Genomic DNA, 12,937 nt, shown 5'->3' on the forward strand with positions numbered 1-12,937 from the left:
CAACAGTATCGAATGCTGCACTAAGGTCTAGCAGGACAAGCACAGAGATGAGTCCACTGTCAGAGGCCATAAGAAGATCATTTGTAACCTTCACTAAAGCTGTCTCTGTGCTGTGATGAACTCTGAAACCTGACTGAAACTCTTCAAATAAACCATTCCTCTGCAGATGATCTGTTAGCTGTTTGACAACTACAGAACAGAGGGAACATGAAACATGGAGACAAGAGGAACTAACCGTGGAACACAGGGAAGGCAGAAAACTAGAGACTAGAAACTACGCATATAACACACAGAGACAAATAGGGAAAACATGAATAACACTAAATCAAAGAATATTAATCCAGGACCTGAAACACAAATACTGGGGCGCAGACATGATTTACAGTTGAAAAAAGTATTGTGAGGGAAGTGATAATGTCATGATTCCTACCTCTAATGTTTGTTATCATTCACAGTGACGGTGTGCTGATCACGGGCTGCATTACCAACTTACCACGAAAGGCATTTGACCAAATCAAGCAAAAAAATATCTCAGCTTTTCTAACTGCATAAATATCCAGATATAGGCACATTTGCAAACTGGCACAGGAATTAGTCTCTGGGTTTTAAATTTGGATTTTCTTGTAGAATGGGAAGGAGAGCCTTCAGTTTTCAGGCCCCTCTTCTATGGAACCAGCTTCCAGTTTGGATTCGGGAGACAGACACTATCTCTACTTTTAAGATTAGGCTTAAAACTTTCCTTTTTGCTAAAGCATATAGTTAGGGCTGGACCAGGTGACCCTGAATCCTCCCTTAGTTATGCTGCAATAGACGTAGGCTGCCGGGGATTCCCATGATGCATTGAGTTTTTCCTTTCCAGTCACCTTTCTCACTCACTATGTGTTAATAGACATCTGTGCATTGAATCATATCTCTGTCTCTCTTCCACAGCATGTCTTTGTCTTGTTTTTCTTCTCTCGCCCCAACCGGTCGCAGCAGATGGCCCCGCCCCTCCCTGAGCCTGGTTCTGCTGGAGGTTTCTTCCTGTTAAAAGGGAGTTTTTCCTTCCCACTGTCGCCAAAGTGCTTGCTTTGGGGGTCATATGATTGTTGGGTTTTTCTCTGTATCTATGAAGCGCCTTGAGGTGACTTTTGTTGTGATTTGGCGCTATATAAATAAAATTGAATTGAATTGAATTGAATTGCTACTCTAAACTCCCCTAAAAACATACAGAGAAAAAACTTGGCATGAAACACAACTAATGCCTCTAATGCATAGAGCCACATGTGCAGTGCTGCTGGAGCGCAACATAAAATGTTTCACCACTTTATTTCTGCAAATGAGGAAATGGCAGATTCACATTCTGCTTAATTTAAGCTAATGGTAACTGTACACTTGTGCTTTATGGTAAAATGTAAGAAACAATTCACCTTAAACTTATGTGGTGCTGGTTGCCTCAGCAACAGCACAGTAAATTTAAATTCACTAGCTGGGCCCACGTTCTCATTTTAGGTTAGACAGCGTTTTAGTAGTTAAAGGTGAATGCTTGGACATGAATTGAGCTGCGGTTGGGGAAAGGGCTGGAAGGGGACTGGCGACGGCTCCCAGGCCTGGCAGATCCCCATGTACTAAATAGGAGTGAAGAAGTTAAAGAATTGAGAACAAGGAGAGAGGGAGGGTGGGGCACGTAAACGAGAATGAACAGCTCGCAGAACTGGGTGAACCTATATAGATGACAACCGGAAGGAGCGTGTTTGGAGGCGTGGTCCCACTCCTGAAATTCCGATACATAATCTCCAATAAATGCCTATTTCTAACTGGAAATGTAAAAGCAGTAAAAGATCCTTTTATTTTTGTAGCTGAAACAGTACAATTATGAACATTGTTGCTGTTTTCTTATTCATTCTTATTAACATTGTATTTCTGTTTCTCCTATATGATTTTCAAATCTAAAGCCTTGTCATCGCCTTTTTATGGAAAACTCAAATTACAAGCTAAAAATATAACATAAATTACAAAATTACACATTTCAAATGTATGTTTTTTCTTCATTAATTAAAGAAATTAAGCATCAGACAAAGAGAGGGGGCAACCATCCCACAGGGTAATAGTGGAATAGAGAGAATAGGGCTGTGAGGAAAGCCTCTTCCCACACACTACAGGTAATCAGATAAGTTACGCATGTCTCCAGCATTTTCACTCAGTTCTGAAGGACATTTACTCATCACTCTTCATGATACGCAGTTCTGTGAGTCAGCGAGGAAGATGTAGGGAACATTGAGCTCAGACCATAGACGCTCTATCCAGGACTCTCAGACTGCCGTGTTTCCTTCATACTGTCTCCGTTCAAAGTGAGTAATTTCAGGATGCTGGAGACTTGTGGCCAAATTACATGAAAAGATCCTAATCGATCGTGGCCCCCGGACTACCCTCACAGCTCAGTGACGTTCCTGGGGGGATTCATTACAGCTTACTGCTTTTACTTATTGCATTTGTACCTCTGAATCCTTTAGTGCTTCCATTTGATTTGGTTTCTCATCAGTGTACTAATAAATGTTGTAAATATCCACACTGAATGACTCCCAATCATTAGTGTAGTATTCCCATATACTACAAAGTAACTACCTATCATTGTCAAGTTTCCGCTCTCTACTCGCAGGCTGTCGTTTAGCACAGAAACAGCAGCTCTGACAGGATCATTAGCAGCTGACACTTTTTAAACGAGCTCCACTAAAATTGCAAACCCAAAGACACAGACCCGGAGAACCAAAGGTGCACATACTAATATACACACCGGGAGCTATATTGGATTTTTAATTGAACCGATGGTACTGGATCTATACTCACAGACACAGGCGCACACTTTTTGCACACACAAGCAAAAATCCACAGAAACACTTCTGGTGTTGCTCATTAAGTTAATCCATGATGTAAAAAAAAATCAGCCTGTCAGCTCTGGCATGCTCCAGCACACACTCAAACTAACAAAAGAGTTAAAAGATAGAATGAATGAGGACTGAGCAATTAATCACATCATATACTCACAATTATTACTTAAGGGATGATTTAACTCACACATCAGATCTTGAAAGAAATATTAAATTATAACATCTTTACTGGCGTATTAATGCTCAGTGGAAACCGAAACCACCCACCCTGTGAGGGCTGGATTCAAAGTCACACCAAAAATCAGTTGAATTTTAAATAAAATGCGTTATAATATGTTATCACTGCTGTTATATTTGTTTCATTTTGTGCAGTTCATGTTTCCATTTGCAAAGATGTCCGTCATTGTTTTCTCACAGGGGAAGCAATGACAGGTGCTGGAAATGTCTCCTGTGATAAATCCAGGAAAACTGCAGTCCAGAGCTTAAGCGTACTGGCAGCGACATGCACATAAATTCCATCTGTACAGTTTGCTACTCGTTACTTATACGATGTTCAGCCTGTCGCTAAAAGAGATGCACTGCTTTTTTTTTTTGTACCCAGAAACACTCAATTTTATTTCAGCTCCTTCATCAAAGTATTAAAAGTAACTCGAGGTGCTTCATACAACATGCCAACAGTCTGGTGATTCTTAACTTGGCAGTTACTGCACTGCTACAACTTACTTAGTCACTAACACAAGATGTACTTTCAAAAATTACATATGGTACATTGTATGTAAAATATATTGGCTCCTGTGAATTCTTACCGCAAGCAGTGACATTACACAACAGATTCTTTCTAGCATAATATAAACACCAGACATTTGTGAGTTTTCTCTGGGGAAAAACTTGCCAACCTGACTGTGTTATTTGCTGTTAAGAAAAAAAAAACTAGAATAGATTTAAAAAGAAAACATAGTTACACATCTGCTGCATTAGGAAGAGAAGGAGGCTATTGTGTTTGCGGGAACATGGATGCAGTGCTTGGATTATAAAAAAGCTTAAATGCATCTGCCTCTGATGACCTTGCTGGCAAAGACATGCATATGTGGTGTTTAAACGCTTGTATCAGTTTAATACTAATGCTCAGGTTTCCTCCGACATTTGAAAGACTGCAGTCTTATTAGATCATCTTACTCCACTAAAAAAAGCTCACCGTCTGTTAAATCCAATGCATTAATCCACATGTTTTTCTTCTCTGTCAAAACCTACATTACCCAAAATTCAACATGCTGCACGTTATTCATCATGTTAGTCCAATTTATAAAAGTGGAGGTCAGTGTTGGTCAAGTTACTTTTAAAAAAGTAATCAGTAACTAATTACCGATTACTTCCCCCAAAAAGTAATCCCATTACTTTACTGATTACTTATTTTCAAAAGTAATGAATTACTTAGTTACTTATTAACATGTAACTATGATTTACAACCTGAATAGGTGATAAAGCAATAGATCTTTCTGCCTAATTCTACTTTTTCTGAATAATCCATCATACAAAATGTAATCAAATGGAAAAGTCTCTTTTTAAAACTTGTTTTATTAGTTTTAATCTTTTAACTTTATGCATCAAGCAAACATTAAATTATATGCAACATTCTCTGACTGGAAGAAATTTGTTTGACATTTAAACTTATTTTCTGCACATTCCAGCACATAAAATATTTTTATTTTTTTGTGTGTGTGTTTACACTCACTCTTTCAAATAGATGCAAGTAAAACACAGCAGAAAATAAATAACATCAAAGACTAGCGGTCCTGTTGCTCTATTTTCACCTGTAAAGCAGGAGTGGCGGAGGCGGAGGTATACCCTGGTGCAGGTGTGCCGCAGCGGTCAGTGGAAGAATCTGCGAGTTTCTCTGTGAGTTTCCCATTATGTGGTAGCGCACTCGGTGCTTGCTTGGAAGTTTAGGGTTTTTTTCGCTGTAAAAAGAAGTTTTCTTCCCACGCACAACGGACACTAATGTTTTTGTCACTTTTTACGGAATCAAACTTAAAGTAAGGTCAGTACTTCCACGCTTTAAACGCTGCACGCTCATACTCTCTCTGCACTCGATATATGATCCATTGTTGATCTGCACACAGCTGTTGTCACGAACGTCGCACTCGCTTGCGTCACTGTCATGAGACATTCTCGCAAAAAAAAATCACGGTTTTAGTAACGCAGTAACGCAGCGTTCCTACAGGAAAGTAACAGTAATCTAATTACAGTTTTTGCAATAGTAATCCCTTACTTTACTCGTTACCTGAAAAATGTAATGAGATTACAGTAACGCGTTACTGGAAAAAATTTGTAACGTGTTACTGCCCATCTCTGGTGGAGATAAACATCTGCTTTCCACACGCTGTCCAGATAGAAGCTAATTTCTCTGCTCTCCAACTTCTTAAAGAAAAAAGTCAGAAACTTTTTAAAGTACTGATTATTTCTTTTAAAATCGAATAAACTCAGTGAGTAGCTGTATGGATTTTAAGCAAACTCAACTCAGTAGTGGTGATGCCTTCCAGAAGATAAAAGAAATGCAGTGGGTGGGAACTTTGTCACAATTTGTCACAGTAGATTACTGAAAAAAAATGAGATGAACAGACATTAAATGCACTGCTTGAACGGAAGACTTGATCAGCAAAGTGTAACAACACATTAATCTTCAGGGAGCCCACTCTATCCAGTGAGGAAGCTTAAACCACTGAGAATCAATTTAACCTGCGTTGGTGCAGATGAACATGACAAATGGAGCACTGGAAGAGAAATCCCTAAAACTAAGTTATCCTCTCCTAAACCCTCTGCTGAATGGATTTTTCTTTAGGTTTGGTTTTTGATAACATCCTTTAACTAGTCCAGCTCCTCCAGGATGACAAATAAAGGAGAAAATAGTACCAACCCCAAGCATAACATGAGGTTTGTGTCCCTGTTAGTCACACAAGAAACCCAAAACTTTGCTTAAGTGATCAAATAAAAACCTTGGTCAGTTAAAACTAGGATCTCTGACAATGGCCTGTGATGTCATCTACACATGAAAAAAACCCACGCACAAAGAGTACTTGCTGAGAAACAGCAATTTATATTAGATTAGCAAAGGTGCACACAGTGGGTCATAGAACTGAGCGCTGTCCCAGGGTCGTAATGGATAAATCCTAATCAGAGTGATGCTCTTCTTATTGTCTGCATAAAGGACTGCTGACAAAAGCTGGAACTAGCCTAGCAATTCCTCTCAGGTGTGAGTCACCACAGTGCACAGCATAACTCAGTGACTTGAACGGAGGAAGGGAGAGGAGAATTAGGCATCACACTTAGAATAAAAAGGGAATGAGAAATAAAAGCAACTGAGGTAAATGAACCCTCCAGTCACTATTTCAGGAAATCTCTCATACTCTGTGTTGGTTACTGTCTGGCTGAGGATGAAACACACACACACACACACATCAGAACAGAGGCCACTGTGGAGAAAATATAACAGACTTCAGATTGTGTTTTTCTCAAGTAAGTGACTCCAGTTCTTGTAATCATAGGTGCAACATGATCCAACAGTAAGGGAGACAATACAAGCAATTTATCAAACACCTGTTGAACAACCAGAACACACGTTTGCAGAACCTGTGATGTGTGTTTGATTGCTCCCCCGACCCTCAATTCCCTGCACGGCTAAGAACATCCTGGTATATTTTGCTCAAATGTTGTAATAGACAGTGATGTTTGGGACAAGGTTTTGCAATTGCCATCCAGAATTACAATTTGGGACCTCAGCTGTCCCAAATGTAAATGTTATGTAGGCAATGTTATGTTTGTGAAAAATTCATGAGAATTCAAATGTCGGCAGTATGTAACTAAGAACGTCTTAGTACAGAAATAGGTAATACTTCTATGTCTGCTTGGGAATGTTTCACTGTCTTTTAAAGAAAATGAGGATGTGATCCAGTCTCTGGAAGGGAAAACTATAAAGGTCATGTTTTTCCTGTCCAGGTGGAAAAACCTGGATATTACATTAATGGAAGCACACATCCTTTTCAGCAGAAATGGTGGAGGCCCTGGAACGTTTGGGAGGGTTACTTATAAACTGGATTAAAATGGATATATTCATAATTGTATTTCACCAACAAAATGAACTACTGTGCAAGTGCAATCTATTTTCTAATTACATTACTGGTGTCACAACCCCTCAAACCAAATAAATCAGTCTAGCAGCACGTCTGTAGCACTTTTTGTTCATCTATCTTTAACCCTCTCAGGCTCAAATTAAACGTTTTGTTGCTAATGCACAACCAAGTCCTGCAGTGGTACTTCTGAGTAAAAAAACCTCATAGAATATGTATGTGGGGTAATCAGGTTGTTAGTTTTTAACTGTCGCCTGCCTCGAGAGGGTTAAAATGTGAACAAACAGAAAAAAATACCACTGGTTTAAAATTTCACACCGTAATCTGCAATGTAATCTTTTTTTATAACTGCATTAATTCTCCTAAGTGTGGCTGACAAAAAGCAACATGACAGTGCACTTGGCTCATTAGGCAAGCTAAAATCTGACAGGAACTGCAGCTCAGGCCAACTACAATTAACTCTTTTTGCCTCCCTCTTCTCATCCAAGGAGCTTACCAGCTTCAGCAGTTGCTACTGCAGCCAAACTGACACTGAAAAGATTTGAGAGCTAGTAACAACAGGTTTTAAGATTTCATTTATAAACTTTAACCCACATATTACATTTGCAGCCACACACAGAGTTATTGTGGGCGATCGTGGCTCAAAAGTTGGGAGTTCACCTTGTAATCGGAAGGTTGCTGGTTCAAGCCCCGGCTTGGACAGTCTCGGTCGTTGTGTCCTTGGGCAACTTCACCCATGCCTACTAGTGGATATGTAAAGCGCTTTGGGGTCCTTAGGGACTAGTAAAGCGCTATATAAATACAGGCCATTTACCATCTAATATACCACTACAGACAAAATTAGAAAAAATATTTGTAGGGAAAGATCATCCTGATCACAGATGGCTGGACATCACTTACAGTGAAACTACATATTAGCTCGCAGTATCACTGGAATACATAAACCAATACTTATAGTGATGGCAGTACATATTATAGTTAAACTCCTCCTGGGCTGCGATTGTACTGATGAGAAAATCTCTATGCAGGATGAATGTGATTACCAGGAAAACTGCATAAAACTGGGAATTTGATGAACAGCCAGAAATACAATAAACACGAAATGACCACATCAGCGGACTTTATAATAGCCCATAATATGCTTGGGTGTCACTTTGACTAAATGAATGAAGTTAGAAAGAATAAAATTCAAATTCAGTGCAGTCACAATGATAAGTTTTTCCAGATTATTTATCTCCTTGAAGATTGTCTGGTTAAGAAAAACATTAGAAATGGCACAGCCATCAACTTAAGTGCAATCAGACATACAGCAGACTGCCCTGTACTGCTATGCTCCTCTGTTGTATCTGCTATGTCATGTATAAGTCGGGTAAGAGTTCATATTGGCAATAATAAACTTTTAATACAAAAAATGCTACAAATTATACTTGCTGAATATATAATAGTCTTCACACGGTATAATTTTCTGTCCAGTGGAAACATTTTTTTTCCACAGGCATAAAGTGTGCAGAGATTAGTTTTGTACACTATGTACATTAAACATTTATTATAAAAGCTCATTAAATCCAGCTGTCGCTCAGCATGAACCAGGTGTTTCAGATTAAAGTTACCCATAACATGACATTATATTATTCTAGTACATCACCACTTCAGCTTTATACTTCACAAGTGATCTGTGGCTTGTAATCCTCTTAGGAAAAATGTTTAGACGACTTTCTTCTTGGTGGGATCATTACTACAAAGAGCTTTGCGTTAGTTACAAGGTGTGACCAGATGGCTTCTTACACATAACGCTGCAGCTTTAATTACCTCCTAAATGTAACAGTTTGGCCACTGTGGGTTTTTGTGTCTGAGAGCAGACATTCATCATTCTCACTCCATAAGTGTCTTTTTTTCCCCAATCCACGAGCCACTGAAAGCACATGCTTATACAACTATGTGCTTTGTGTAACTTGTGAAGCAAATGTCAGAGTAATAACAACAACAGGTCTTTTTATTGCTTTTATCCAGCAAAGCAGAAATCAATATCAGAACCATGACTGGGAGAGCTTTAAAAAGGCTGCACATGACTGACCCTCAGTGTTGGAACCTGGTTGAAACAAATGTTGGCTGTTTCAATGTTGTACAAGGAATAAGACATTTCATGCTAGATTCATGTATGAATATTAGTCAGATTTAATGGTTCAATGTTAAGGCTGATCAAAAAGCCCATGTTTGTCTACATACAAGATACAAGATGTTCCAACTTTTAAAGCTGAAAGGCATCACTCAGCCTCCTCTATATAATGTAAAATAGCTCATGACTGATCTCATAAAATAACATTTGACTTGTGCATGCAAGTCATTTAAAACTTGGATTCAACTGTATTTAGGTCTGAAATGCATGCCTAAATAAAGCAGCCGACCAACAGCACGTCAGCCTGACACTGGTAACTTTCAAGAGAGCGGAGAATCCAAAGCAGACATTGACACTGGAGTGTTTTGCTTGTTTAGAAAAAAAGAAAACTTTTAACAAACTGATAAACAGAAAAGTCAAGATCTGAGTGCCTGTGATGAACTCTATTAACTTATTGTCTAGTTAGCAATTTAGCTAGCTAGCTAGCACGTAATGAAATTTAGGTTGCATCAATGTTAACTAGCTTGGGAAGTTACTACACTACAACCCACAAGGTGAGGGTCACATGACCTAGCTGTTTTTTTTTTGGTTTGTGGGTAGGTTGATGCTTTTAAAAAATGTGCCTTTCACTCATTGTCATTATTATTACTATTATTATTATTATTATCATTATTATCAGTAGTAGTAGTAGTTGCAAACTCCATTCATTGTCCTGTGTCTTCTGGATAACTTTAATAGTGCATGTCAGCTTTTTCGATCTAAAGAAATTGTCCTGCTGAACTGTATATACACCTCTTGATGCATTCTCAATCATCCAGGAAAGTAAATCTCCAAAAGTTGATTCTGTTCATCTGGACGTAGCGTTTTGTGGGAGAAACGTTTCGTCACTCATCCAAGTGACTTCGTCAGTCTCAGCTGACTGCAGGTTTTCCCAAATCTTATAAACAGTACATTTGCATAATGACTGAAACCAGCCCACTGAAGGAACAATGGGCTGGGAGGTCAGTTCCTTAATTGTAATTATGCAAATTCTCATGACCATTGATCAACAAACACTGACCAAAACCCACTGATCAAAGACCACTGATCAATGACCATGAGTACCATTCACAGAGAGTTGGGGAATGGCTGCAATCACAGCATTGTAAGATGGCGAAAGATGTACCCTTAGGCCCCCTCCTCGATTCAGAGATGGTCTTTCCCTTTTCACGTCAATGGCCTCCTTGACTCCGCACTCAAACCAGCGTTCCTCCCTGCAGTCAGCTGAGACTGAAGAAGTCACATGGATGAGTGACGAAACTTTTCTCCCACAAAACGCTACGTCCAGATGAACAGAATCAACTTTTGGAGATGTACAGTGGGGCAAAAAAGTATTTAGTCAGCCACCGATTGTGCAAGTTCCCCCACTTAAAATGATGACAGAGGTCAGTAATTTGCACCAGAGGTACACTTCAACTGTGAGAGACAGAATGTGAAAAAAAAAATCCATGAATTCACATGGTAGGATTTGTAAAGAATTTATTCGTAAATCAGGGTGGAAAATAAGTATTTGGTCAATAACAAAAATACAACTCAATACTTTGTAACATAACCTTTGTTGGCAATAACAGAGGTCAAACGTTTACTATAGGTCTTTACCAGGTTTGCACACACAGTAGCTGGTATTTTGGCCCATTCCTCCATGCAGATCTTCTCAAGAGCAGTGATGTTTTGGGGCTGTCGCCGAGCAACACGGACTTTCAACTCCCGCCACAGATTTTCTATGGGGTTGAGGTCTGGAGACTGGCTAGGCCACTCCAGGACTTTCAAATGCTTCTTACGGAGCCACTCCTTTGTTGCCCGGGCGGTGTGTTTTGGATCATTGTCATGTTGGAAGACCCAGCCTCGTTTCATCTTCAAAGTTCTCACTGATGGAAGGAGGTTTTGGCTCAAAATCTCACGATACTTGGCCCCATTCATTCTGTCCTTAACACGGATCAGTTGTCCTGTCCCCTTGGCAGAAAAACAGCCCCATAGCATGATGTTTCCACCCCCATGCTTCACAGTAGGTATGGTGTTCTTGGGATGCAACTCAGTATTCTTCTTCCTCCAAACACGACGAGTTGAGTTTATACCAAAAAGTTCTACTTTGGTTTCATCTGACCACATGACATTCTCCCAATCCTCTGCTGTATCATCCATGTGCTCTCTGGCAAACTTCAGACGGGCCTGGACATGCACTGGCTTCAGCAGCGGAACACGTCTGGCACTGCGGGATTTGATTCCCTGCCGTTGTAGTGTGTTACTAATGGTGACCTTTACTGATGGTTACTTTGGTCCCAGCTCTCTGCAGGTCATTCACCAGGTCCCCCCGTGTGGTTCTGGGATCTTTGCTCACCGTTCTCATGATCATTTTGACCCCACGGGATGAGATCTTGCGTGGAGCCCCAGATCGAGGGAGATTATCAGTGGTCTTGTATGTCTTCCATTTTCTGATGATTGCTCCCACAGTTGATTTTTTCACACCAAGCTGCTTGCCTATTGTAGATTCACTCTTCCCAGTCTGGTGCAGGTCTACAATTATTTTCCTGGTGTCCTTCGAAAGCTCTTTGGTCTTGGCCATGGCGGAGTTTGGAGTCTGACTGGTTGAGGCTGTGGACAGGTGTCTTTTATACAGATGATGAGGTCAAACAGGTGCCATTCATACAGGTAACGAGTGGGGGACAGAAAAGCTTCTTACAGAAGACGTTACAGGTCTGTGAGAGCCAGGGATTTTCCTTGTTTGAGGTGACCAAATACTTGTTTTCCACCCTGATTTACGAATAAATTCTTTACAAATCCTACCATGTGAATTCATGGATTTTTTTTTCACATTCTGTCTCTCACAGTTGAAGTGTACCTCTGGTGCAAATTACTGACCTCTGTCATCATTTTAAGTGGGGGAACTTGCACAATCGGTGGCTGACTAAATACTTTTTTGCCCCACTGTATATACACAGTTTAATATTAGTACAGTAGGAAGCCACAGGAAAATGTACAAAATCCCTTCTCTTACCTGCAGCAGGAAGTCAAAAAGAGCTAGCCTTCCCCACTCTGAGTGCTGCACTCCCACGCAGGGGGCTGACCTCAGGTCTGTTTCACTCCCACAGCGAGCTTTTAGCAGTTTCTGGTAGTGAACCCAGCTGAGCTGTATTGAGTTCTGGTCATTGTCTTCATCAGAAAGGTGGTGAATATCTGGGTCCCACCACACTGCAGGTCTGGGGATGCCATTAATGTACCTGTTGGGCAGCACGTGGCTATGAAAGGTCCTCAGAACTGTGGGGAGACTTCTGTTGAGTCCCAGCACTCTGTCCAGGTGGAAGGCGAACACTTCAATCCAGTCATCAGTGCGCTTGACCAGGGAGCAGCAGCCCTGCTGACAGCGCTCACTGTGGGTAGTTGAACGTCCACGCCCTTCTCCGTGCTGATGTGAGTCTTCCATCACGAATGGCTTCTGTGATGGATGAATACAGTTAGATAATGCTGTTCACTTTACTCTAAGACCATGCACCCATTACGATCCTATAGCCATGCATATTTAATTGTAAGGACTTCATTTATGACAAACTGAATATTTATTCAACTAGCAAATTATGACTTTTTATCCAGTAATTAAAGGATGGGACCTTTTAACATCTTTCATATATAAATGTGCCAAAGGTGGAGCTAGAGTATACATAATAATATTGTTGAATTCTTTCAAATGTAATATATTTTTCTCTTCTTTTCCATAAACAGCAGGAATCCATTAACCAAAAACCTGCTTGACTTGTGAGCACAACCATCAGCTCTTAGTTGTGTCACACACTCAC

The 12,937-nt window shown here is 40.2% G+C and overlaps 1 protein-coding gene across 2 annotated transcripts in view; it reads right to left on the minus strand.

The window, feature by feature from the left end:
- The window catches only part of gask1a (golgi associated kinase 1A), a 94,548-nt gene that overhangs the window by 39,760 nt on the left and 41,851 nt on the right, over positions 1–12,937 (minus strand). For both annotated transcript variants that reach the window (XM_035909968.2, XM_006796001.3), the window contains exon 3: positions 12,142–12,579. In XM_035909968.2, the coding sequence (XP_035765861.2) occupies positions 12,142–12,579 (438 nt within the window). The remainder of the gene's footprint in view (positions 1–12,141; positions 12,580–12,937) is intronic.

The sequence above is a fragment of the Neolamprologus brichardi genome, chromosome 11 (assembly GCF_056152115.1).
Source record: "Neolamprologus brichardi isolate AB-2024 chromosome 11, ASM5615211v1, whole genome shotgun sequence".
In the NCBI taxonomy this organism is placed as follows: domain Eukaryota; kingdom Metazoa; phylum Chordata; class Actinopteri; order Cichliformes; family Cichlidae; genus Neolamprologus; species Neolamprologus brichardi.